Below are 27,962 nucleotides of genomic sequence, written 5' to 3'. Positions count from 1 at the left end.
AGAAGACAAGACATACATATACAGAACAAAATATCGGAATCGGATTTAAATTGAAGGTCAAGACAACAGCAAGCAGTGAGTGGCATTCACCAGGACAAGAAAAATGTGCTCTGATGGCTCAGAAATATTGCTTAGGACTAGGGGTAGGTTTGAGAGAACTGTACACGGAGTTAGAGCTTAGACAGCGAGCCGGGACATTTCAGGGAGAATTGGGCCGAGAATCATCTAGGTGGAGTAGTGCATGGCGTGTTCGTTCAGAGATCAGGGAATGATTCAACTTCACTGAATAAAGTGTTCATAAAGGCAGCTGTAGAGATAAATCCAGGTTGTAGGAGAACTTGAACAATGTCAGCTTTTCCCAAATTTCAGGAAATCATGTCATTATGCCATTGTCTTTATGATTTTTGTATTAACCATATACCATTTTACTTACTTGGTAATCTTTTAAGACGGATGGACATCTTTTGTGTTGCCTCATCCTAAACTCTACTATCCATGGGTTTAAGAGTCTTAAATTATCTAATAAACATGATAGTTAATCTGTAACTATTAAAAGTATTTATCTGTATATCTTGCAAAATCAACCCGCTTTCCCCTCACGGAGCACGGACCACGTTTGGAGAATTAACGTTTTAAATAATGGAAAATCACGCTTTAAATAATGGAATTTAAGTGACATAACAGGAGCTGAATTTCGGAGAAAATTCATCTGGTGGCTATGTGTCGAATGAACAACTTTGGCCATTGTGGGAGGTAGGAAGATCAATTAAAAAGCAGAACCTGCTTTAGCATAAACAATCAGGACAGGAAGAGATATTTTATTTATTTATTTATTTATTTATTTATTTATTTATTTAATGTTTATATTTGAGAGAGAGAGAGCATGAGTGTGGGAGGGGTGGGCAGAGAGAGAGGGAGACACAGAATCTGAAGCAGGCTCCAGGCTCTGAGCTGTCAGGACAGCATGCACGAGGGGCTCAAGCTCACTGACCATGAGATCATGACCTGAGCCGAAGTTGGATTCTCAACTGACTGGGTCACTCAGGTGCCCCAGGGCAGGAAGAGATGTTTAAAAGAAACTTTACAATGAATTAGATGTGGGAGCAGCGGGAGAGGAAAATGTCTGAGAGTCCAGTTAAATGGATGACACCTATATCTAATATTTTAAAGATGTTCAGCTCTTTAGAGGCACAAGGAAATCATTTCCTGAAAATGAGATTTTGGATGATGTAATAGTACAAGTATTTAGGGAAGAGGACTTCACTTAAAAAAAAATGGGCAGATTTGGGGCGCCTGGGTGCCTCGGTCAGTCGGGCGTCTGACTTTGGCTCAGGTCATGATCTCGCGGTTCATGAGTTCAAGCCCCGTGTCGGGCTCTGTGCTGACAGCTCAGAGCCGGGAGCCTGCTTCGAATATGTGTCTCCCTCTTTCTCTGACCTTTCCCCACTCACACTCTGTCTCTCTCAAATAAATAAACATTAAAAAATTTTGTTTTAAATGGGCCAATTCTATAAAGATGAAGAAATTGTATGATCTGAAGCCTAACTTCTTGGTTTTCAACACGTGAGCTCTACAGCAGTAGCCAGATTCTGGAGACGCCCAGAGACTCAACTCAGTGGGCACTCATTAACTTATTGACCAGGTTATAATCTGTGTTTTGCAAAGTGGTCAGAGAAACTTCCTACATTTCAGACTATTTTATAGTCTTTCGGAGGGAAGCCAGCAACTGTGGTTCCTGCTGAAATCCTTTTATAATGCAAAAATTGAGGGCCACTGGTTATGAACCCAATCATAAGCAGGTATATCTATTCTCCTTTGGCATTTTATGAGCTCTGTTGAAACTGGAGCTTGTCTTACGCTCTGTTCTGTTTCTGCTACAGCCACATGTATAAGTTCTTAGCACATTGTTGTTATGCTGGGTGCCTTCTAGAAGAGTTGAGTATTGGCCTTATTAATGGAACCACTGAGCTACCAGGAAAATATATTTTATTTAAAAAAAAGCGTTCAACAGGGGTGCCTGGGCGGCTCAGTTGGCCAAGCATCAGACTTCTACTCAGGTCATGATCTCACGGCTCATGAGCTCGAGCCCTGCATTGGGCTCTGTGCTGGCTCTCTCTCTCTCTCTCTGTCTCTCTCCCTTCCCCCACTCATGCATGTGCTCTCTGTATCCCAGAATTAATAAATAAACTTTAAAAAAGGAGTTCAACAGCCAGTGTTTTGGGATTGGCTTGAACTCATCTGATTCACTCACTAATTTCACTTCTAGAGTTGAATAAACCTCTGAACCCACTGTCAACAAGAACATTGCACACTTGAGTCAATGTGATTTTGTACTTCTGGCTGTCAGTTTTCTTGCGCAACATTCTTTCTTAATGTGTTGTGTAATGTTATTTCTGTGAAAATATAAATACCCGGACGCAAGCCGGGTTTTACCCTAAAACTTTCTCCAGTGATACCAAATATGAGAGTCTGAGTTTATCGAAGATCACCAACTTCTAGCTATGATGACATCATATTTTCCAAAATATGTGGCGCTATTTGCCATCTGTGTCCTATGTGTTGGTGCACCGGACACTTTCATTGCTGCAGTGTATGAACACGCTGTCATATTACCAAACAGAACAGAGACGCCAGTTTCCAAAGAAGAAGCTTTGCTCCTGATGAACAAGAACATAGATGTTTTGGAGAACGCAGTTAAACTGGCAGCCAGGCAGGTATTGTCCTTTCTTACGCTGGCTGGGATATTGCAGAGGAAATTTGCAACTTGGAAAGAGCGTGGGTATTTGGAATTTGTGAAAGACTGTTTTGCTCGTACTTGTTTTGAGCAGGGTGCACATATCATTGTTACCCCAGAAGATGGAATTTATGGCTGGGTTTTCACAAGAGAGACCATTTACCCCTATCTGGAAGATATCCCAGACCCAGAGGTGAACTGGATTCCATGTACGGATCCCCAGAGGTAATGTCATTACCCTTTGATTTTTGAACAAAAAAAATTGTGATATTGCAAAAATACAAATAACAAATCCATTAAACTTGACTCGTTCTCTTTTCTGACAATCAATTTATGGCTCCGGACCCACAAGCCTCTTCATACTGTGTGCCGTCTGGCATGGCTTGAGATGATGATTCTTGGTTGGTTATTTATTGTGGCTTTCTTTAATGAATGGCCTGTGTGTACATAGTTTTTTTTATAATAAATACACTCCATGGGGTTTCAACAAAGTGAAAAAGTTGTACTAGCTAGGCCTTCTGTCCCCAAATAAAGTAAGCTCACCCATGAATACCTGCCTCCTTTGCAGGAATGGTAAAAAGATAAATGAACTTATGTTACGATTCCTTTTGGAGTATGGCAATTCCTTTTTTTTTTTTTTTTTTTTTTTTTTCACAAAAATAATTGGATCTGGGGGCGCCTGGGGGGCTCAGTCGGTTAAGTGTCCCGCTTCGGCTCAGGTCATGATCTCACGTTTGTGAGTTCCAGCTCCACATCGGGCTCTGTGCTGACAGCTCAGAGCCTGGAACCTGCTTCGGATTCTGTCTCCCTCTCTCTGTTCCTCCCCCACTCTCACTCTGTCTCTCTCTTTCTCTCAAAAATAAATGATTAAAAAAAAATAAAAATAAAGGATAATTGGATCTGAACTTCTTTGTTTTCTTGTCTTTGAGAAATTTAAGCAATTATTAATAGGTATAGTTTAAGCATAACTTTTCAATGTTTATTTTTGAGAGACAGAGAGACAGAGCATGAGGGGAGTGGGGCAGAGAGAGAGGGAGACACAGAATCCAAAGCAGGCTCCAGGCTCCAGGCTCCGAGCTGTCAGCACAGAGCCTGATGCGGGGCTTGACCTCACAAACTGCAAGATTGTGACCTGAGCTAAAGTCGGACACTCAACCAACTGAGCCACCCAGGCACTTCGTTTAAGCATAACTTTCTTAGGGAACATCTGTATAAAACACAAGACAGATTTATGAAATTATTTTAGATGTATTTACTTTTTAAAATAGTTTATATGTAATTCCTTTAAAAGGCAAAATCTATGCATTAAAAAAAATTTAATTTGCTAATTTTAAACTTGCAGGCATCTGTTCCGAACTATATCTATTGTACAAGAAAAAGAATGTCTTCAATAATTTTTTAACATTTGAAATTGACGGCGGGGGGGTGGGGGGGGTCAAGTCGTTGCAACATAGGAGTTCTACTGTGTGGGTCAGTTTCGCCCAGGAGTTCCACCTTTGAAAAAATAATCTAAGTGTTGCATCGTCTATGTTTACAGTAACCGCATTAACTATAACTCCATCTGAGCCCTGATAACTGGTAGACTTACAGCACCTGGATGCACCATATTGTATTTGAAATCACCAGTGACGAGTGAATCCACTCCTTTGACAGAATGTTCTGGTTGCAAACATTTTTTTCTTTTCTGCATATCTGTCTCTCTATAACTTTAGTCTTTGTACTGCCTTTATTACTTTATATATTATCATTGTATATATATGACTCACCTCCTTCAGATTAGAGCCTTTCAAGTATTTGAAGCCACCTATCATTCCACCTATTTTGTCACCTCAATGTCTTCTTATTTCTTGGTTAATGTCCCCAATGTAGATGGATTTGGCAATACTTTGAGAAGCAATTTCATAGTCTGTATTTATCTCAGGGTTTCTCATGAACACCCTCGCAGGCAGGCAGGAAGTAATTATGTTGTACTGACAGATAAGGAAACTGAGGCAACACAGTGAAGTCCCTTCCTTCCTTCCTCCCTCCCTCCCTCCCTCCCTCCTTTCTTTCTTTCTTTCTTTCTTTCTTTCTTTCTTTTTCTTACTCTCCTTTTTTCTTTTCTTTCTTTCTTCCTTTTTTTTCTTTCTCCTTCCTTCCTTCCTCCCTCCCTCCCTCCTTTCTTTCTTTCTTTCTTTCTTTCTTTCTTTCTTTCTCTCTCTTTCTTTTTCTTACTCTCCTTTTTCCTTTTCTTTCTTTCTTCCTTTCTTTTCTTTCTCCTTCCTCCCTCCCTTCCTTCCTTCCTCCCTCCCTCCCTCCCTCCTTTCTTTCTTTCTTTCTCTTTCTTTCTTTCTTTCTCTCTTTGTTTTTCTTACTCTCCTTTTTCCTTTTCTTTCTTTCTTCCTTTCTTTTCTTTCTCCTTCCTCCCTTCCTTCCTTCCTCCCTCCCTCCCTCCTTTCTTTCTTTCTCTTTCTTTCTTTCTTTCTCTCTCTTTCTTTTTCTTACTCTCCTTTTTCCTTTTCTTTCTTTCTTCCTTTCTTTTCTTTCTCCTTCCTCCCTCCCTTCCTTCCTCCCTCCCTCCTTTCTTTCTTTCTTTCTTTCTTTCTTTCTTTCTTTCTCTCTTTCTTTCTTCTTTCTTTCTTTCTTCTTTCTTTCTCTTTCTTTTTCTTACTCTCCTTTTTCCTTTTCTTTCTTTCTTCCTTTCTTTTCTTTCTCCTTCCTCCCTCCCTTCCTTCCTCCCTCCCTCTCTCCTTCCTTTTCTTTCCTTCTTTCTTTCTTCCTTCTTTCTTTCTTTCTTTCTTTCTTTCTTTCTTTCTTTCTCTTTCTTTTTCTCTCTCTCCTTTTTCCTTTTCTTTCTTTCTTCCTTTCTTTTCTTTCTCCTTCCTCCCTCCCTTCCTTCCTTCCTCCCTCCCTTCCTCCCTCCTTCCCTTCCTTCCTTCCTGAAATATTTCAAGTACATAATGATGCATTTGTTCTCTATAGAAGACGATTGACATAGGAACAACTATTTACTGCTTCCTAGTAAGAGTATGGCTAGCATTATAGAAAAGGTCCTTCCCATTAAAAGAGTGTGTTAAATTTCAAGCCCTTCATTTGCCTGCCTAGAAGCACTTTATAAGAGAAAGCTTTCCTTCTCTTCTTTCTCCTCTTCCTCCACCATCTTTCCAGTGTTTCAGTCTCACACTGCAACTGAGAGTCTGGCACATTAAAATAGGTTAGCCTTCAGGGGAGGCGGGGGGATGGGCAAGATGGGCAAAGGGGAGTGGGAGATACGGGATTCCCGTTATGGAATGAATTAGTCATGGACTAAAAGGCACAGTATAGCAAATGTAGTCCATGGTATTGTCATAGTGTTGTATGGTGACAGATGATAGCTACACTGGTAGTGAGCATAGCACGACATCGAGGACTGTCGAATCATTAGACTGTACATCTAGAACTAATGTAACAATGTGTCAACTATACTTCAATAAAAAATAAACAAAGTAAACTAGGTTAGCTTTCGTAAATATGAAGATTATATTGCGTGTGGAATTTTAGATCTTTTCTGATTTGATTCTTAACCTAGAGCTTGTGTTCTGAGTAACAGGCAAATAAAGTATGTTCTGGAAGATTAGAAATCACTCAAGTACAGTAAGTTTAAGGCCATATCTATTAAATCAGGTTTGGCTACACCCCAGTGCAACAAAGGCTCAGCTGCCTGGCCAAGGACAACTCCATCTACGTTGTGGCAAATATTGGGGACAAGAAGCCATGCAATGCCAGTGACCCTCAGTGTCCCCCCGATGGCCGTTACCAGTACAACACTGATGTGGTGTTTGATTCTGAGGGTAGGCTGGTGGCACGCTACCATAAGGTAAGAATATCTTCTTGTGTTTGTTTGTGGTATATATGTACGTTCATTTGTTGAACATGGCCGAAAGAACTGTTATGAACGCGTCTCTTGATTATTACGCTTTAGTTGAAAAGGGGGTTTCATTTACTCTGGTCTCATATAAGGGTTCTGAGTTTGAATTAAGCATAAAGTAGAATTTGGCAGAATATTGAATGTGATAATAGTTTCACAAAGATGTTAATAGTCTCTGAGAAAGAAGGAGAAATGCTGTTATACCCTAGTTAGTGTTTTGGCTCAATTCATTGACACTCATAGCATGACTAAGCTTTAGCAGAGGTAGTCTGTCCCTCAGAGGCTCAAAAGATGTCAGCCATTCCTCTAGCTCTCTTAACCTGTGTTACAGCTTTTACTGGAGCTGTGCTTTTAGAGACCCCATGGTGCTCAACATAAAGCTCACATTCTGTAGGAGCAAAATCCAGAGGAAGAGTGTATTTTTGTCCTGCCTCGTAGACCTCGTCATCACGCCTTGACTCCAGTTAGGCTACGTGCCTTCCTTGAGCCGATCCCTGCGGGACGAAGGACAAGCTTCCACCTGCGTGTAGGGTACAGGAGCAAGTGACCCTCACTGAAGGGGAGGGGGTATTGCCAGAGCATACATATGTACACATCAAGCCTCATGGTACATAGTATCTGAGCAAGTACTCTTGACCCGGGGCAAAGTGGAGTTGGGGAGCAATAATCAAGCTGGAAAAAAATTACCAATGGCTCACTGATTAACAAGTGTGAGCTATTACCTTGCCTAACTTTACTTTAAATGTACTTCACTTCTATAAACCCAGCAGTATCAAAGGGAGATATGACAAAGTTAATTTTATTACTACATGCTAGGTTTCACACTGGCAGTGTTGTTGGTATTTAAAGAATACAGTATTTAAAGAATACAAAAAATCTGAAGTTTATAAGATTCAGATTTTCAACCTGTGATGTTAAGAGGAATAGTCACCTTTCAAATATCGTTTTTAGGTATGATTTCGTTCGTTAGTTGTGGAAAGGTGGAGTTTTCTGACCAGCACCGTCGTAATAAAACTCCTAGACAGTGGTATACTGGGTGTGATTTCTGCAAATTTATGTGCAATAGTTTTAACTATGCATGTCAACATGGCTGGGAAAAAAATTTGATGGGTATGAAACACCTCTCCTCGGTAGTTTTCTCATGAATTTCCCCCTTCTTTGCTTTTTGTTAACAGTACAATCTTTTTGCGCCTGAGATTCAATTTGATTTCCCCAAGGATTCAGAATCTGTGACTTTTGAGACTCCTTTTGGGAAGTTTGGCATTTTCACTTGCTTTGACATTTTTTCTCACACCCCAGCTGTGGTGGTGGTGGATGAGTTTCAAGTGGACAGCGTTCTCTACCCGGTGGCGTGGTACAACACGCTGCCCCTTCTGTCGGCTGTTCCCTTCCACTCTGCATGGGCCAGAGCCATGGGAGTCAACTTGCTTGCTGCGAATACCCACAACACCAGCATGCACATGACAGGTAACTCACACGTGTCCTGCACCGACTGGCCATGATAGTCTTAGACAGTCTTCATTGATTTCCAAGCCACACTTGTCTTTAATAATTCCTTTATTAATTCTAATGTCACAAAATTAATAATAGCATGGCTTTCAGTGCCAATATGTTTTAAGGACCATTATCCCTATGAGTACGGAAGGAGGTAAATGCTATTATCTCAATTTCACATGAGGGAACATTGGAGTTAAAGAGAAGTCAAGTCACATGAACAAACAAACAAACAAAAACAAGCAAAAAAAGAAAAACAAAGCCAGACCTAAAGAACTTTGCTGCCAGCATCCATCAGTAATAGTGAAATAAATCTTTGTGGTTAAGGTGACAAAATCATTTTAGACTTAACCAGAGTTTATCCTTCATTGCATCCATGTTCGAGGTAATACAAGCTCCCCTCTTGACTGCTTGGTTATTCATTGATCCAGATGAAGAAACTTAAACACAAATAAATTAGACAGGTCAGCAGAGAGCTAAAATTATTCTTCGTGTTGGGGAATTTTCTAGTTGTTTGTTAAGTTGGTTCAATAAGAGGTAGTTTAAGTAAAAAAGTCAATTGACCCAAGTCAATTGATCATTTCAGTGCAAGCAGAACTTAATGGAGGACACAGAGGCAAATGGGAACTATGCCAGGCTAACAAGCTATCTCCTTAACTGTCCTGAAAGTGCTTATGCTTTCATAAAGCCATATCGAATTTCTCTGGGGGATGATTTTATGAGTTTGTAACCATGCAAAATTTGGAACCAATACTTGTGTTGCCTTGTGTCGCCATAGGGAGTGGAATCTACGCACCGGAAGCGGTCAAAGTGTATCACTATGACATGGAAACAGAGAGTGGCCAGCTGATGCTGTCCGAACTGAAGTCCCGGCCGCGAAGTGAACCCACCTATCCTGCAGCTGTTGACTGGAGTGCTTATGCCAGAAGTGTCAAGCCATTCTTGTCTGAACAGTCAAATTTTCCGGGGATGATTTATTTTGATGAGCTCACCTTCATTGAGCTTAAGAGAAACACAGGAAATTACACAGTTTGCCAGAAAGACCTGTGCTGTCACTTAACTTACAAGATGTCGGAGAAACGAACAGATGAGGTTTACGCACTAGGTGCTTTTGATGGACTGCACACAGTAGAAGGTCAATATTACCTACAGGTAAACAATAGTGACGTAAGTTAGAATGGATTGTTTATTAGTTTTTCTTCCGGATCATCGCTGCATTTCTTTAACAATCGGGCTGGATTCAGTTACTTGGTAGCCCGTTACAGTCATCACTGAAGTTTTCCCCCAGAACACTTTGTTGAGTCTTAGCAAGAACAGAATGTCTTCTCTTGGCTGCAAGGTAAAACATAAAGCGAGTTGATGAGCTCTCAGCCAGCTGGATTCAAGTTGAAAGGCTGCAACCTCCATGCCTTCTCGTTTTGTGTCAGGTCACTTTAGAACAGTGCTTTTCGAACTGTCTTCAACAGGAGTCCAGAATCAGAAGTCCGTTTCATGTTACGATGCTGTGTGGTCAAGATGCGTGATGGTAATTGAAACAAATATTTTATTTATTACTTCGATTACAGTTAGAAGTAGCCATAATTATGAGCAATAGCAGTCTGACTTTTAAAATCCAATTTATTGCATTTCACTTTATTTAAAAGAGACAGAGAGAGAGAGAGAGAGAGAGAGAGAGGGAGAGAGAGAGGGAGGGAGTTAGTCCTGACCTGTTGAACTGATTTTCGCATTCACTAATAGCCTCTGACCTCCAGTTTGAAAAGACTGCTTAAGAGGTGTAGGGGATAAAGGCAGACCACCCCAAGAGGAGCCATTTGGGCATGAAGATTATTGTGAATTAAAAAAGCAATTAAAAGCCAGAAGATTCAGAAAAAGCTCTTTACCTCCCCCACAACTGCCTACAAGAATTTAGGTAGAGGATCTGCTTCAGAAAGAGAGCTATCAGCATAAGTAAGGATGTGAGGACAGGAACCAGGTGTAGCAAACAGGGAGGAGCCTCACAAGGCCTGTTGGATCAAAGGCCTCCACATTCCAGCGTTTCTAAGAGGCCCGGCAAATATTTGTGTACCAAATGTTTATTCTTTCTCCTCTTACTGTAAATTGCATTCCTTCCCTTTGAAGTCCCAGACCCCTACACCCTCCTCCTTATTCCAGAATGATATGCGCACCTCATTTTGCCTGTCTTGGGAATTGCCATGTCTGTGTGGATTCCCAAATGTACAAAATTCAATTTGACGTTCTCCTGTTAATCTGTCTCATGTCCATTCAATTCTTAGTCTGGCCAGAAGGACCTTGACGGGGACAGGAAATTCTTCCTCCCTGACAGATGCGACTTAACAAATCTTCCTCTATTCCTTGAGATTGTGTCTTTCATGGGGAAACTATTTCCAAGATCTCTGGCTACTTCTCTCTCCTTTGCCTACACAGATATGCACATTGCTGAAGTGTCAAATCAGTGACCTGAGAACTTGTGGGGAGCCCGTGGGGTCAGCTTTCACCAAGTTGGAAGAATTCTCCCTCAGCGGCACCTTTGCAACACGTTATGTTTTCCCACAGATCATTCTCAGTGGAAGTCAGCTTGCTCCTGAAAGGCATTATGAGGTAGGAGGAATTCAGGATGATCAATTTCTTTGAACAGATGGGGTAGACTAGCACCATGGAAATCTTTGAGATTATGACACAGTGTTGCAGTGCTGTGGTTCACATTATACAGGCAGAGCTTTAAAGACACGGGAAGCTTTAATATGGAAGAGAAATTGTGGTTCTAGATGTCTTTAGGCTGTGACAGAGAATTTGGGGCTCACTTTTTCTACATAAATGCGATGCTGAGATCCAAGGCAACAGTAGGGTTATGGACGACGGCAGCTAATGTTCTCTTTATTTGCATAAATAAATAATTTTTTTTAATGGTATGGAAGGCCCAAGTTAAACACATTAAACAATGCACCTACAGCTTATTTCATGGGTATGTTATTTTGAGAAGTTGTTCTAATGATGGCAATTATGAGAGTAATAATGGCGGTGCTTCATGAGTTAAAAGAATTTTTTTTATACGTCATTTTTTTTTTTTTTTTACAATTTTTTTTTTTTCCAACGTTTATTTATTTTTGGGACAGAGAGAGACAGAGCATGAACGGGGGAGGGGCAGAGAGAGAGGGAGACACAGAATCGGGAACAGGCTCCAGGCTCTGAGCCATCAGCCCAGAGCCTGACGCGGGGCTCGAACTCACGATCGCGAGATCGTGACCTGGCTGAAGTCGGACGCTTAACCGACTGCGCCACCCAGGGGCCCCTATACGTCATCTTTTTAACCACCTGTGCGGTAGTTTATTTGCTGCACTTTCACCCAAATCTCTCTACCCTTCGACCTTTAGATCTGACACACGGGTCTTCTGACACCAAATCCCGTGTGCCTGTCTGTTACTATTTTAGAATGATGCTGTCAGAGAAGGCCTCTGGGCTGGAAACCAAAGCTCTGCATCGGAGTTAAATCCTTTGCTCTCTCTGATCAGGTCTTGAGAGACGGACGTCTGAGGAGCCGAAGCAGAACCCCTCTGCCTGTCTTAGTTTTGGCCCTGTACGGAAGAGTGTTTGACAAAGACCCTCCGCGCTTGGGGCGAGGACCCCGGAGATTAGAATGATCCCTTTCCACTGGCACACTTTCAGGATTACCCTGGCAAAGAAAGGGAGAGGGGGAAAAAAAAAAAAAAAAAAGCTTCATGTCTGTTTAGAAGAGATGTCACAAATTGGCCGGAACAACAAACTTAAAACGTGAAAAGCAGTGGATGGGTTTTATATGTTTTATGTTTTCCGTATTTGATATATAGCACCAACTCATTTATGGGAGCTGCATGTGGGATCCGTGTAGGTGCAATGTAAGTGTATGTGAGTATGTGTGTGTGTAGCAGAACATGCAGTTAAATGGAGGGGGACTTAGAAAACTCCTTTTGTGTTAACTACTCTGATATATGTGAATGTTTGCCTATCATTTGTAAATACACAGGGGGCACCTTAAGTATGCAGAGGGCTTTTGATCCTCGTTGATTACGATATAGGAAGTAAAAAAACAAGGGCATCTCCTAAAGTAATTATGAGTAACTTTTCAAAAAATTTTGAGCAACTTGTTAACTGATTAAAATTCTTCTATTATCTGTTTATTATACTCTTAAGTTCTAATTGTGTGGAAATCAGATCCTTAGGATGGAAACAAAAAAGAAAAAATGATCTCCTTCAGACCACACCCTGTTTCCTTCTGGAAATATTCTATCCTAAAATGTATCCAATCCTGATTAAGCCCCCTGGATCCTCAGATTTGTTGCAGTCTGTGTTACACTGGGAGCTTCCTTAGAAAGGGCCACCCTGTCACCTTTCCCCCAGTTACCATTGGTCTCTCAGCCCTGTTACCGCTGAGCTCTTTTTTTTTCAGGTGGTCACTGATTAACACTGGGAAGAGACACACAGGAGAGCAGGGAGCTTTCTGGTTCATGCGGGAGTGGTTGGGGATCACTCTGGGCTGGGGACATCTTTTTCACACAGAAGATGACAGTTGCTCTCCTAGGCTTCTCCCAGATGCTTATTTCCATTCCATTTAGTTCAACCCAGTTCCAGGAGGCTGGAGATGTTCTGAGCAGCAGACGATCCCCTTGATCTCTGCTCCCGTCATGTCCGGATTTCCTCTCCAGGGGCTATGACATTCAGATCCCAAGATTGTACCAGTGCCCCGGACTCTTCCATGCGGGACACGGGCATCTTCCGTCCTGATGGTCTTGTGCTGGTTTTTTCTAGAATTCTTCCCTCTCTTTCCTAGACATTTGTCTGGTGACAGCATTAGTACCTGGTGGCCCCAGCCTCTTAACCGCCCTTCACCCCATGCATGTTACGTAAGCGACCTCTGCCCCCTTTCTCTAGCATGAGGAGACCACAGAATCACCAGATCCTGTGAGTTTCTCCACTCCTACTCACGATGACTCAACAAACAAGCTGTCTCTCTGGAAGTTGTTTTGATCCTTATCTTTTAATACCACATGTTTTTTATTTCTTTGACCTCTTTAGTCTCTCTCCTATCTCCCCCCCCCCCCCACACACACTTTATTTACCATGACTTATAAATGAGGAGCTCTGATAGACTCACTCCTCAGAGCAGGGACTTCCTCTTCTAAATTCTTTCTTTGGAGAGTGAAATCCTTCTTTTGGCTTCAGCTAGTATTCCTGAGTCAGCAGAGTATAATCTACAGGTGAGCAAAAATATTTTTTTCTTTTTATGGGAGCCAATTTAGCCACAGAACAATGGTTAGGACTGATAGTTAAAAAATAAATGTTTTATTAAGTTCTGTGGCAAAAATATACACATTCTTACAATGTAAATAACTGTACCAATCAGATTCACGTCCGTCCATAGAAAGTTGGAAGTGTTCTAGTCAGTAGGTATTAAATAACAAGAATTCAACTGAGTAAATTTAAAGACCAAATTGGCTTCATTCGGTGATTTATGAGTCCAGCAGCATTTCATCTAGGGGGGAAAAAAAACAAAAACAAAACTCCATTGAGGTTTAGAAAAAGGAAGGTTTTTAAAGGCAGAGAGAGAGTGGAAAAAGAAAAATTATTATCAAACAATGCATTATTTTATTCAAGGTGGCTCTCCTACGGGGAGCTTAAGGATTAAGTTCTAGTACAGCCCAGGAAATTTCAGGTTGTCTGGTTAAAGTTCACATTTCTGGGAGAAGCTGAAGCTGCCAGTTAGGTTACGTATTAAGTCTTGGTGGGGTTTAGAATAAGTGACTCCATTTTGGAACTGCTGTCTTCTTTTTAACAATATTAATATCTAGGCATATATATTTAGTAGCAACACAGAGGCAGATTTCTTATCTTTTATCATACATAACATACTATAACTCTGACTCCAATCCCACTTCTGATCACCACCTACAATTCTGACACCCAATTCTGAGGTGGGGGAGGAGGGTCCCACACCATTAAGCAATTGTCTGACACCAGCTGGAGGTCCTACAATTCAACTCAATTCTGATACTATATACCTAGAGACAGTGTTGGGTCCCACAGTTGAGGGGCATAGCCCCACAAAACTGCCCTCTCCCCACTTTAGACGTCAAGCCCAGATTGTCACCTGTGCTTCTGACTGACTGGTTATACAAAGGAGGGTCCAAGGACCCCCTCCTTCGGTTTGGTTAATTTGCCCTAGTGGCTCACTAGAACTCAGAAACATTTTACTTACTGGATTACTAGTGTAAAAAAAACAAAATTCAACCGAGTACATTTGAAGATCTAATTGTCTTTGGAAATGATTCATGAGTCAGGCAGGCAGCATCCCATTGCAAGTGGAGGGGAGCTCCCCAGAGCTAAACAAGAAAAAGGTATTTAAAGGCAGAGAAAGGGCATAAAAATAAATAAGTAGAAAAATAAAGTAAAATAAAATAAAATAATATAAAATAAATAAAAACGAAGAAGAAGGAGAAGGAGAAGAAAGGAATTTATTAGCAAGGAATGCATTGTTTAGGCCAAGTTGCCCTTCTAAGTGGAGTAGTACGTACCACTCACTACTCCAATCCTGGTCTAGAATTGACCAGGAAATTTGATGTTGACTGGTTACAGGTTACACGGGGTAACATTTGGGGTGTTGCAATTGCAGTAGGTTAGGTAGTAAGTCTTGGTTTACTTGTTGGGGTTTTGGGGTGATGATGGGCTGGTCCAGAGCCAATGGCCAAGGAAGAATTCTTGAAGACATCTTTGGTGCAAAAAGGTGATTTTATGAAAGCACGGGGACAGGGCCCGTGGGCAGAAAGAGCTGCACTGGGGTTGTGACGGGTAACTGATTATATACCATCAGGTTGGGAGGGGGTCAGGGGTAGAGTAAGTCTCTAAGGTATTTTGGAAACAAGGTTTTCAGGACCTTGAGGCAGCTGAGCTCCTAGAGGGAGGTCACTCTGCCTGTTTCAAGGACTTGTCGATGGGCTGTAGGCAGTAAGGGGATTTACTTTTTCATTTGCCTTTGTTTCCCACATCATCATGGCAAGTACTTAAACCCCCTTCCATCTTTTTTTTTTTTTTTTTTTTTTTAATTTTTTTTTTTTTTTCAACGTTTATTTATTTTTGGGACAGAGAGAGACAGAGCATGAATAGGGGAGGGGCAGAGAGAGAGGGAGACACAGAATCGGAAACAGGTTCCAGGCTCTGAGCCATCAGCCCAGAGCCCGACGCGGGGCTCAAACTCACGGACCGCGAGATCATGACCTGGCTGAAGTCGGACGATTAACCGACTGCGCCACCCAGGCGCCCCAAACCCCCTTCCATCTTGATGAGGGTGATAGTAGGGCTCCAGGAAACAGAGTCTACAGGTTTCTGGAGATTAAGCTATGGATAAGATTGCCTTTTTCTTGCAGTTTACTAAGTTATCTGTAAACCGAAGGAGACTCCTGTCCTGCATGACTATGATCTCTATCAGTCAACCATTTGCTTTCTTTCCTTTCCCCTGTTCTTGGGCAGCCAGGGGTGTCTGAGAAATGTCACTCATATCCCACCTAGTGATGGCAGGGGGTTCTGTTGGCCTGTTCTTTGCCCTCAGCTTGCCCCAGGCTCCCTCATCCTACTTGACTTGGGGCCTTAACCTAAGTGATGCCATTTTGGGTCTGTGATTTTCTTTTTAACAATCCCCTCCTTTTGATCAGACTTTCAGTTTACCTGAGAGATGTGATCAAAATTTAAGGCAGTAATGCCACTGCTCTGAAATTCTTGAAGCTTTTGTTGATTCTTTGTGTGGCATTCACAGGTCATGACTTTTTTCTTTACCTCTGTGATATCTGCGGATTATGAGTTTAGGTTTGCACCCTGTAAGTCAGTCATCCTTGGTTCCTTTGCTGACGCATTTAAAAATTTTGAAAGAATATCAGGTACCAGGAAGGCTGTTATGATTACTATAAGTGGGATAATTCCCAACGTTTGGAGTGTACGTTCGGAGTCATGGTCCCTGCTGTCGGGTCATTGAGTGCAACAGTCAAGAAAAGAAACCTTGAAACATTTTTGGTGCAAAAAAGGTGCTTTTATTAAAGCCAGGGACAGGACCCAGGGGGCAGAAAGAGCTGCACTTGTGATTGTGAGGTGTGACTGATTATATATTTTGGAGTTTAACACGCAGGGATTTCTGTATGTTAAAGAAAACTTCTAGGATCCCGGAGGTCTGGCTATTGTCAAGCTAAGGTTGCTTTTCGTCTCTAGCAAAGCATTAACATTAAGGCAGTTTGTGAGTTCCTTAAGGAATGTCACACTCTGCAGGTCTCAAGTATTTATCAGTGGGCTGCAGGTTGTAAGGAAATTTTATTTGCCTTTCTTTTGCCTTTGGTCTCTTCATTATTCTCTTCCCACCCCCACTCTCCACACACCCCCCCCCAACAATTTTGACCCTTAAATCTTTGAGATTGCTGAGGTGGAAGGGCTTGTCTTCTGTAACCTTTTCCTATGTAGAGATGTCCCTACCTATGGGTCAACATTGGTCAGTTGGGGAATTTATATAAAGGAGTTACGAAAGGCAGAGGCAGTCAAATCCAAGACAGACAACATACATGAATCTCTTTCATCTGTCAGCTTGAAGTCACGGAAGTGAAGGAGCTTAGGCACCAGGCAGGGAGACACTGGAAGAGACCACAAATTAAGATCAATATCATTGTGAGAAAAAGAAGCCTAATAAAGAGACCTGTGGTAGTTGGACTGAAATTTTCCTTCCGTCCAGGAGCTTGACCAATCATTAAGGGAGAGAGAAGGATGATGTAAAGTGCCAATTTGGGGATTCATATCTTTTAGCAATCTTGTTACGTTTTTGTGATAATCTGGAGTATATCTTTTAAAAAATTCTGGAATATATACACTACATTCTGTTTTGATAATGGCACATGTAACTACTTGTGCAGCTGTTAAAGCATGTAAGGTCATTTAATTTTGTAGAACTGCTTTACATATCTGCTTAATGGCAGCATTGAGTAAGGAAATACTGCTTTGTGAGTCATTTAGTGCTTTTACAGTTTATTGATTAAGGGCTTCCATATGCCAAATGACATTCTCTAGTCCCATTGATGGAACAAAGATGGACATTAAGTGATCATATCGGTGAAGTATTGATCGTGTCCATTGTTGTTTTAAATTTGGAAGATTAGCCAGGGTTGTCATGGTTTTGATAATACACCCATAAATCCAAGCAAGACTCAAGGGGCAATGACCTATTATCCATCCTGGAGGAAGCCAGGGCCATAGGTTAGATCCACATAACCATTGGATCCCTTTTGGAGCTACCCATCCAATTCTGAGCTACCCTGTCCAATCAGTAGCAAACCAATCAGAAGCAAACCAATCAGTAGCCTGGAATACAATGGTTTGAGAACAGATTTCTAGAGATAGCCAGCCCAAACGTCGTGTGCTGTTTGTCCAGGTATCATATATATGGTTTCTTTGTTTCCAGTGTAAAATTGCCTTTTGACTGAGTTGTCCAATGAAGGGGTGTGAGCCATAAATATTAATCCCAGATTTGGTATATATATTGTCCTGGGTAAATTGATAAGTAGAGTTTTATAATCTAGGCCCTCCTTGATGGGCATTAACTAGTGGGCTTGTGAATTCAATTAAAACCTTATAGTTGGAGGGTATGAAAAAGTCTGGTTATGACCTGGAAAGTTCCAAGTCATGCTGATCATGGGCCAAGAAGAAACATTATGTCTAATGATAGAATTATCACGATACATGCTAGTGTTAGGATTATGTATTATATCTAAAACATAAGTGCATAAGCAGTACTAAGCAGTGCCTTGTAAAGGAGAAACACATCAGGGTAACCCAGACATACGTGACATGGGCAAAACTCCACATATCCAACAATCTATTTGATTCTGAAGTCCAGTATAATGTTGTGCCCATTGTAGAAAGGAATTGTCTATTAAAATGGGTGCACAGAGAATGAAAAGAAATTATACAACCTTCATCGTCATTTGACATCTTCCGCAGGTCCACAAGAGTAAGAAGTCACGTTAGTTTGTTCATTGTTTCCTGTGAAGGAGTTACCGGTTTTATTCTAGATATACGAGTCCAGGAAGAGTGTCCCTTTAATTGTATTGCAGTGGGAGTACATAATATGGCCTGATATGGACTTGGGGTTTAAGCCCTCTACTATATTTGACTTCCAATATTTTAAATAAACCATGCCTCCAGGGCTTGCATGGGGTAAGCTTTCAGTTATAGTTAAATTAGATTTGGGGAGCATACGTTCGGTATATGAAGTAATTTATGAATTAACCTGGCTTCAAGTGAGTAATTTAATAAAGTATTATAATCTTTATCTAATAACAGGTCCACTGTAAAATGGTTTTCCATGTAATAACTCAAAATAGCTTAGTCCTATAAGTTGTTTTGGAGCAGTCTTCATTCTGAGATGTCCTATTGGTAAGAAAGTAACCCAATTTTTTTGGATCTCCAGACTAAGTTTAGTAAGGTGTTGTTTTCAAGTTTGATTAGCTTGGGGCACCTGAGGGGCTTTGTTGGTTGAGCATCTGACTCTTGATTTCGGCTCCGGTCATGTCTCAAGGTTTGCAAGATCGAGCTCCCTATCAGCTCTGCACTGACAGCATGGAGCCTGCTTGGGATTCTCTCTCTCAACCTCTTTCACTCTGCACCACCTCTGCTCATGCTCTCTCTTTCTCTCTCAAAAAATAAAAATAAAAATAAAAAATAAAAATAAATATAAAAACATTTTTAAAAACTGAAGTATGATTAGCTTTCTCTACCTGTCCAGAGAATTGTGATGCCAGGCTGAGTGTAAAAAATATATAATTTTTAAGCTCATGCTATTTGTTGAGTTATTTGTGCAGTAAAAGAAGGGCCATTGTCACTTTGAAGGGCTCATGGAAGGCCAAGTCTAGGAGTAATTTCTCACAACAGGACTTTGGTCACTTCTGTGGATCTTTCAGTTTTACATGGAAAGGCCTTGACTCATCCAGGGAAAGTATCAACAAACACTAGTAGGAACTTACAGCCTTTGCAAGGAGGCATCTGTGTGACATCAAGCTGCCAGTCCTCTTCTGGATATGTTCAAGTCTTCAGACTGGTTTGAAAGACTGCACCTTCCAAATTTACTCCTGCACAAACAATATAGGATCTACAGAGCTATTTCATAGTAGTTGTTAAATTTATTCCATCATATATATATATATATATATATGTATATATATATATATATATATATTTTAATGGTTATTTGTTTTTGAGAGAGAGAGAGAGAGAGAGAACATGAGTGGGGGAGGGGCAGAGAGAGAGAGCGAGGCACAGAATCTGAAGTAGGCTCAAGGCTCTGAGCTGTCAGCACAGAGCCTGATGTAGGGCTTGAACTTGTGAACAACGAGATCATGACCTGAGCTGAAGATTGGATACTTTACCGACTGAGCCACCCAGGAGCCCCAATCATCAAATATATTTTTAATTAAATGTTCTAAAGCATTTATGCCCAAATGAGTAGCCTGCTGTAAACCCTGTACTACTTTTCACTGGTTATTTTTGGATATGAAGATTTTTTTCCCCTTGTTATTAGTAAGCCAGTCCCATGTATTTTTTTATTTTTAAATATCCTCATTCCTGGACTATGTGAATTTCTTGGTCTGAATGGACTGGAGTTATGGATTGTATTAGAATGAAGACTGGTATATGTTCATTTTGTGCTGCCTGCTTCACTTGCATGGTTTGCCAAATTGTTTCTTTTAGACTCTAAATTCATACCCTTTTGATGTCCTCTAGGTGAATTACAGCTCCCTCCTTAGGCAGGTGTACAGCCTCAAGAAGGATGATTATTTCAGGCCCATATTTGTTTGGGGAATTGTGATTTGATAAAAATCCCCTTTCCTTCCAACCTGCCCCATGGTCATGTAGCACCAAGAAAGTGTATTTAGAGTTAGTATAAATATTAATTTTTAGGGCTTTGGCTGATTGAAGAGCATGGGTACGTGCTCTTCATTCAGCCTTTTGGGCAGTTATTCACTGGAAGGGCTTTTGCCTCAATGGTCTTAGTTAAGATCACTACAGCATATTCAGCATTTCTTTCTCCCTTATCCGGGAAGCTACCGCCATCAGTAAACCAACCATCGTCTGCATTTTTTTTTTTTAACATTTATTTATTTTTGAGACAGAGAGAGACAGAGCATGAATGGGGAAGGGGCAGAGAGAGAGGGAGACACAGAATCGGAAGTAGGCTCCAGGCTCTGAGCCATCAGCCCAGAGCCTGACGCGGGGCTTGAACTCACAGACCGGGAGATCGTGACCTGAGCCGAAGTCGGATGCTCAATCGACTGAGCCACCCAGGCGCCCCCATCGTCTGCATTTTCAATAGGGGAGTCTTTTCAATCTAGTCTGCTGGAATCAACAAGTTTGATAATTTCTGAGCAGTCATGTTCTAGCATAGAGGCATGATGGTCACATCCAAGAATCAGGGTAGCTGGGTTTAAAGTTTGACAGGTTTTAAGTATTATTTTGAGAATATCTAAAAGCATAGCCTGTATGTTTAGTATATTCGTCTCCTGTTATTTTCACTGTTTCTTTGGTGGTCTTTGGTCTCTAGGACTCACTGGGCCTGATGTGATGTCATTACTGTCAAGGATTGTCCCACAGTAAGTTTCAAAGCTTCTTCCTCTTGGTGAGCTGTTGTAGCCACTGCTTGAAGACAAGATGGCCGCCCTTGCGCTACATTCTCAAATATCTCTGAAAAATAGTCCACTGTTCTTATTTTATTTCCTAATTTCTTGATAAGAACTCCCAAGGCTTGTCCCTGTTTTTCGGCTACATATAAAGGAAAAGGTTTTTCTAAATTTGGTAAAGCCAAGGCTGGGGTGGACAGCTGTCAAGTTTTTAGTGCTTGAAAGGCTGTCTGTTGGGCTTTAGTCATTAAATCATACAGTGGTGTGGTTAAGAGCCCAAATCCAGGAATCGATAGGTGGCAAAAACTTCCCATGTCTAGGGAAGTGTGGAGTTGCTTCTTTGTAGTTGGGGGCTCAAGATCTAATATAGCCTGTTTCTTGTCAGTAAACGGTGTCCAGTGATCTGGTGTTAATTCATATCCCAGATATTGTACCTTCTGTTTAGATATTTGTGCCTTCTTAGGGATGATGCAATACCCCCATCTGCCAATACATTAAGTAAAGTTATAGAATTACTATCAGACATTTCTCCGGTGGGACTGCAGTTTAAAATATCATCCACATATCAAATTATTGTTCTTTGAGGCAAGGATATATCACAGAGGTCTTTGCTAAGTGCAGCCCCTGAAAAGGTGGAGACTGTCTCTAAATTCCTGTGTCAAAACTGTCCATGTTAATCGAGCAGCCTGTGGGCTGAAAGGTGAGGTCCATTCAAAAGCAAATAGTGGCCGTGTTTTTGCACTGAGAGGGATGTAAAGAAGGAAGCTTTTATTATTTATTATTTTTTTAATGTTAATTTATTTTTAAGAGAGAGAGAGAGAACATATGCAGGGGAGGGGCAGAGAGACAGAAGGACATGCCTTCTGAGACAGAAGGACATGGCCCTACTGGAGAGCATTTGTTTGGACATTCCTTGCTCCAGTATCTGATGGCCACACCTCTAGCATGGGATCTTACCTTGTCCTTTGTCTGATACCTGCTTTTTCTTTGGCTCCTGGTTAGTCTGGCATTGCGGCGAATCTGTGATAGTGGCAGCCAATATTTGAGCCTGTATTTGTCCCTGCAATTTAGCTCTTCAGTCCTTTTCTTGTCTTAAAACCATACTGCTATTATTAAAAATTCCAGTATTCCTACCTCAAGAAGCAAGAAAATTCTCATATACACAGCTTAACCTTACACCTAAAGGAGCTAGAAAAGGAACAGCAAAAAGGAATGCTGAGGAAACTCAGCAGAAAGGAACTAATAATGATTAGAGTGGAAATAAATGATATAGAAACAAAAACAACAACAAAAAGCCCAGTAGAACAAATCAGCAAAACTAAGAATTGGTTCTTTGAAAGAGTTAACAAAATTGATAACCCCCTTGCCAGACTGTCAAAAAGAAAAGAGGAAGGACCCAAATAAATAAAATCACGAATGAAAGAGGAGAGAAATTGAGCAATCTGGAAGAAATGGATAAATTCCAAGAAACATACAAATTTCCCAAACAGGAAGAACTAGGAAGTTTGAACAGATCCATTACCAGAAATGAAAGTGAATGAGTAATCAAAAATCTCCCAAGAAACAAAAGTTCAAGGCCAGATGGTTTCCTAGGAGAATTCCACCAGACATTTTAAGAAGAGTTAATTTTTCTTAAACTGTTCCAAAAAAATAGAAATGGAAGGAAAACCTTTGTTCCAACCTCATTATAAGAGGCCAACTTTATTTGATTCCAAAACCAGACAAAGCAAAGTTGGAGGCATCATGATTCTGGACTTCAAGCTATATAACAAAGCTGTAATCATCAAGACAGTATGGTACTGGCACAAAAACAGACACATAGATCAATGGAACAGAATACAAAACCCAGAAATGGACCCACAGCTATATGGTCAACTAACCTTTGACAAAACAGGAATATCCAATGGAAGAATGACAGTCTCTTCAACAAGTGGTGCTGGGAAAACTAGATAGCAACATGCAGAAGAATGAAACTGGGCCATTTTCTTACACTATAAACAAAAATAAGTTTAAAATGGATGAAAGACCTAAATGTGAGACAGGAAACCATCAAAATCCTAGAGGAGAACATAGGCAGCAACCTCTTTGACCTTGGCCATAGCAACTTCTTACTACATATGTCTCCAGAGACAAAGGGAAACAAAAGCAGACATGAACTACTGGGACCTCATCAAGATAAAAAGCCTCTGCAGAGTGAAGGAGACAATCAACAAAACTGAAAGGCAGCCTATGGACTGGGAGATGATATTTGCAAATGACATATCTGATAAAGGATTTGTATCCAAAATCTATAAAGGACTTATCAAACTCAATAGCCAAAAACCAAATAATCCAATTAAGAAATGGGCAGAAGACATGAATAGACACTTTCCAAAGAAGACATCCAGATGGCTAACAGGCACATAAAAAGATGCTCAACGCCACTTATCATCAGGGAAATGCAAATCAAAACCACCCTGATGAGATACCACCTCACACCTGTCAGAATGGCTAAACTTCACAACCCAAGAAACAACAGGTGTTGGAGAGGATGCAGAGAAAGGGGAACTCTCTTGCACTGTTGGTGGGAGTGCAAACTGGGGCAGCCACTCTGGAAAACAGTAGGACGTCCCTCAAGAAAGTAAAAATGGAACTACTTTAGCATCCAGCAATTGCACTACTAAGTGTTTATCCAAAGGGTACAAAAATACAGATTTGAAGGGGTACATGCACCCTGATTTTTATAGCAGCATTATCAAGAATAACCAAACTATGGAAAGAACCCAAATGTCCATTGAATGATGAATGAATAAAGAAGATGTGGTATATACATATATAATGCAATATTACTCAGCTATCAAAAAGAAGGAAATCTTGCCATTTGCTGTAATGTGGATGCAGCTAGAGTGTATTATGCTAAGGGAAATAAGTCCATCAGGGAAACAAACCAAAAGAGACTCTTAGAATAGAGGACAAACTGAGGGTGGTTGGAGGGATGTGGGTGGGGGATGGGCTAAAGGGGGGATGGGCATTAAGGAAGGCGCTTGTCTTGTTGAGCACTGGGTGTTATATGTAAGTGATGAATCACTAAATTCAACTCCTGAAACCAATATCACACTACATGTTAACTAAGTAGATTTTTTTTTAAAATTGGAGAAAAAAATAAAAAAATAAAATTTACCCTTTCCCCTCGGAAAACTAAAACAAACAAACAAAAAAACTAAAACAAAACAAACAAACAAAATTAAAACAAAAAACTCCAGGAGGTACCTCTAGTAGACACTGGGTGGAGGTTTGAGGCCCTAAAGCCACTTTAGTCAATTTTTGACAGATGTCAGGTGCCAAATGATTTTTTATAAAATGTACGTTTAATGTAGTTGTTCACTCAGGTGAGGTTGGGTCCAGATTTATATATTTAAGGATGGCTTCTCCAAATGACCCTGAAATAGAGCTGGATTTTCATCAGCTCCTGGAGTAATTTTCTGAATTTTAGCAAAGTTTACAGGTTTAGAGAATCCTTTTTTTCATTCCTACTATTAAACAAGTGATCATATGGTCTCATGTTTTCCTTCTCATCCTACCCTCCTGGTAATTCCAATGTGGTTTGGTATTTGGGCCAGCATTACCCTACTGCATAATGATCTTTATCTCTGGGTGCTAGCTCATCAGCAAATTCTTGAGCCCTTGCCCAGAAGGTTCTTTTCCTGAGGGGTGCAGCCATGAGTTAATGTGATATATATATATATATCTCAATCTTGCCAGGTCAAGTGAAACATAATAGAAACTTGTTGAAAACCCTCAATAAATTGAGAAGAGTTTTCAGAATATCATCCTAATTGTTTTGTATGAGTCAAGTCTTCCATGAAGAATGGGACGCGGGTTCTAATAGTGCCCATTTCTCCATTAACAACGTCCCTAAGGGGATATAGTCCAGATGTAGGAGAAGCTCCTGGAAGATGGGGGATTCTGCTCCTGTTATGTCCAGCCAGGCTGGAAGCAGGAGAGTCCTTAGGGTTTGTAAGGAGGAGGGATAATAACAGAGCCAATGTTCTCCTTGTTTGAACCGGCCGGTGATTCCTCCAGTAGCCCAGGTTTGTTAGGAGGAGGGGGCCTATTTACACAATCATTATCCAATATGTCAAGAGTAAACCTTAAAAGAAAAAAAAAAAAAAAAAGAAGGAAATCTTATGTTCCTATAAAAGTGGATAAGTTCGTTACCATAATTGCCTCCCCTCCCCTGGCTCCTGGGTTGCATCCCATTCAGAATAATGTCGAGGGTTCCTGGTGTTCAAAGCAACCGGAGGCATCCCTCAAAAAGCTGTTTCGAACACCAGTTTGTTTACTGAAGTGATGTTGACGTCTCTTTGCTTCCCTATTTTTTTTTTTCCGGGACACAATAGGTGCCAGTAGATGGACCAAAGACAGACTGCCATTTTAACCCATGGAGATGCTAAGAATTTGCAAGAGCAGAAGTACCTAATATTACAACTTAAGTACTCAGTAGGGGACATTGATGAGGAATAATAATAAAGTGGAAATCCATCACGGTCTAAGCGACATTCCAACACGTGTAGTCTTTAACACTGACTTCCCCACATAACACTCCCTGGTTGCAACGGTTTTAAATTCAGTTGCATACTGGTTTCAGCTGGCTCTAAGCAGAGGTCTTTTGGCCAGAAGTGACTAGACTAGAGATGTGGAGGGGATTGCAGTGACCAATGAGGAGGAAAACTGATATTGGAGTCTTAAGATCGGCAACCATCTTAGTGACTTAGGTGACTGTCCTGTGCCCAAGAAAGACAGCTTTGTATAAGAATAGGAATGAAGAGAGGGCATCAAATATCTGGATAAATATCTGGTGTAAAAAGGTGCTTTCGTTAAAGCACAGGAACGGGACCTGTGGGTATTGAAAGAGCTGCACTGGGGTTGTGAGGCATGACTGATTATATATTTTGGAGTTGGGGTGGTAGAGATAATGGAAGTCTCTAAAAGTATTTCTGGATGTTAAAGAAACCTTCTAGGATCCTGGAGTTCTGGCTATTGTCAAGCTAAGGTTGCTTTTCGTCTCTAGCAAAGCATTAACATTAAGGCAGTTTGTGAGTTCCTTAAGGAATGTCACACTCGGGCGCCTGGGTGGCGCAGTCGGTTAAGCGTCCGACTTCAGCCAGGTCACGATCTCGCGGTCCGTGAGTTCGAGCCCCGCGTCAGGCTCTGGGCTGATGGCTCAGAGCCTGGAGCCTGTTTCCGATTCTGTGTCTCCCTCTGTCCCAAAAATAATGCTCTGTCTCCCTCTGTCCCAAAAATAAATAAACGTTGAAAAAAAAAAAAAAAAAGGAATGTCACACTCTGCAGGTCTCAAGTATTTATCAGTGGGCTGCAGGTTGTAAGGAAATTTAACTTTATCTACATTTCTCTTGCCTTTGTGTTCCTCATCAGTCCCCTAGGCCCAATCTAACCAAAACCAAATAAAAAGACCTCACGGAAGGAGTCACCTTTTTAATCCAAATGGATCGCTTTGTGACCTTATGTAACGGAGTTTTAACTTCCGCAGAAGTGTTAATCCAGGTATAGCAGGAGAAATTGGTTACAGCAGACACCTCCTTGCTCAGCCAACAGATGATCAAGGGCTATCCTGTTATCAAGAACAACTTAAGCCAGACAGTCTAAGGATCTTTGTTGGGCAGTTATTGCTTTCGCAGTGGATTCTGCAACAATTTCAAGAATTAAAGAGGAGCTCCTGATCACACCCTCATTTATATTTATCCCTTGCCAGAGAAGTCGGAACCTGCCAAAGGAGTGAGTCCCGAATCACGAGAGCCTCCTGGTAGGCCTTTTCTAACTTGATGATATAAATTCAGGGGAGTCAACCAACGAGATGTAGGGGGTCATTTAGATTTCAGCTTCCTAGCCTGAAATAAAAGGTTGTTGTTCTCAATTCCAGAGGTTACCCATCTCAGAAATGGCCTGGGAGATAAAGATGAGGGGGTTATTTTTCCCAGCCAATTCCAGAGTGAAGGAAGGGGAAGAAGTGAAGAGGAGTGAAGAAGGACAAGGGGTTTCATGTTCAATTAAAGGAGGAAGTAGATCTGGCATCTTGGGTGGAAACAGTCTACCTCAGCTACTTCTCTTCCCTGTCACTTTGATTCAGAGCTCTCCAGTGTCTCCAGGACCAGGGGTCAGATTGACTCTTCTTCACCTGTGCAATATGTACCCAAGGCTCTACACCTTCTAGTTTTGTAGCTGTGTCAGTGGTCAGGAACACCTGATAAGCTTCTTTCTAATGGGGCCGGAGGTCTTGCTCTGATGACATATTCAGAATACCCAATCACGGGGCTCTAAACTGGGACCAACGGGATCCTTTGAATTGGGACCCAGGAAGGCTTCTTTATCCTGTTGATGACAGGCTTGAGCATAAGGCATTAGAGACTTACAGTAGTAGTGGCCATAATAGCATGAGACAGCAAGGAATCAGCAAAAGGTTATATATTGATAGAATTCAAGAAGTTTGCAAGGTTTTCATTAAGGCTCAGATGCTTCCACCCAGTGAGGTGGGTGCCTTGATCACTGGAGATTAAAGAAGGTATACTCAAAGTGGGAAACACAGTTTTTAGCAGCATCCCACCCTCATTCCATGAGAGCTTCGACTCATCTGGGAAACATGCATACAATAACAAGGACATATTGGTAACCCCTATTAAGTGGCCATTGAATGAAGTCTAGCTGTAGGTAGGGGTTCAAAGAGTCTACGAGGAGATGGTCTGAGGACACTGTAGACAAAAATCAGTTTTTTTCAGGATTATGGGTCTGACACGTTAGACATTTTGGTAGACTGTTTTTGCAATTTTAGAGAGGCTTTCCCACTAATGTCTATGTATAATTTGAGTCATCTTAAATGCACTACAGTGGTCGAAGGAACGCAAAAATCAAAAAACGGGGTTTGTCAAGGACCTGGCAAAAACGAAGCAACCATCTTGGGTTTCCGATGGCCCCAACTATTCGTTTAATTTACAGCCATTGTCTACCCACCTCAATTTCTCTGATTCAGGGGCAGACTGTTGCCATGTTATACGGATATCAGGATGACAACAGCCTGGCAGTGAGAAACCATTTTTGCAGAAGCAGAATGGACCTCATCCAGATGTGCTATAATCATTATGGATTCTGTTGCTGCAGCCTTGTCACGGAAGCCAACTTGATC

At 41.2% G+C, this 27,962-nt stretch overlaps 2 protein-coding genes across 7 annotated transcripts in view; both read left to right on the top strand.

Moving 5' to 3' along the window:
- Positions 1 to 86: 86 nt before the first annotated feature.
- LOC123609024 (vascular non-inflammatory molecule 3-like) lies at positions 87 to 12,261 on the top strand. 2 transcript variants are annotated; one of them, XM_045499657.1, is made up of 8 exons: positions 87 to 753; positions 2,621 to 2,714; positions 2,829 to 2,959; positions 6,377 to 6,569; positions 7,796 to 8,087; positions 8,893 to 9,266; positions 10,539 to 10,712; positions 11,624 to 12,261. In XM_045499657.1, exons 1-8 carry the CDS (start codon positions 719 to 721, stop codon positions 11,750 to 11,752), a joined length of 1,422 nt encoding a protein of 473 aa, XP_045355613.1. In that variant the 5' UTR covers positions 87 to 718; the 3' UTR covers positions 11,753 to 12,261. The 2 variants fall into 2 exon arrangements, with proteins under 2 accessions (XP_045355613.1, XP_045355612.1); XM_045499656.1 differs by lacking the exon at positions 87 to 753 and having other exon boundaries at positions 2,426 to 2,714.
- A 961-nt stretch (positions 12,262 to 13,222) lies between these two features.
- The window catches only part of LOC123609023 (pantetheinase), a 92,851-nt gene continuing 78,111 nt past the window's right edge, over positions 13,223 to 27,962 (top strand). For 2 of the 5 annotated variants that reach the window (XM_045499655.1, XM_045499649.1), the window contains exon 1: positions 13,223 to 13,345. The gene's annotated coding sequence lies outside the window, so the exon portion shown is untranslated. Of the gene's footprint in view, positions 13,346 to 20,736; positions 20,759 to 27,962 lie in introns of those variants that run through there. The other 3 variants (XM_045499654.1, XM_045499648.1, XM_045499652.1) reach the window with 2 other exon arrangements.

The sequence above is a fragment of the Leopardus geoffroyi genome, chromosome B2 (assembly GCF_018350155.1).
Source record: "Leopardus geoffroyi isolate Oge1 chromosome B2, O.geoffroyi_Oge1_pat1.0, whole genome shotgun sequence".
NCBI classification, from domain to species: domain Eukaryota; kingdom Metazoa; phylum Chordata; class Mammalia; order Carnivora; family Felidae; genus Leopardus; species Leopardus geoffroyi.
Note: the sequence above shows the minus strand (reverse complement) of the source record. Positions and strands in the feature narration are given on the sequence as shown.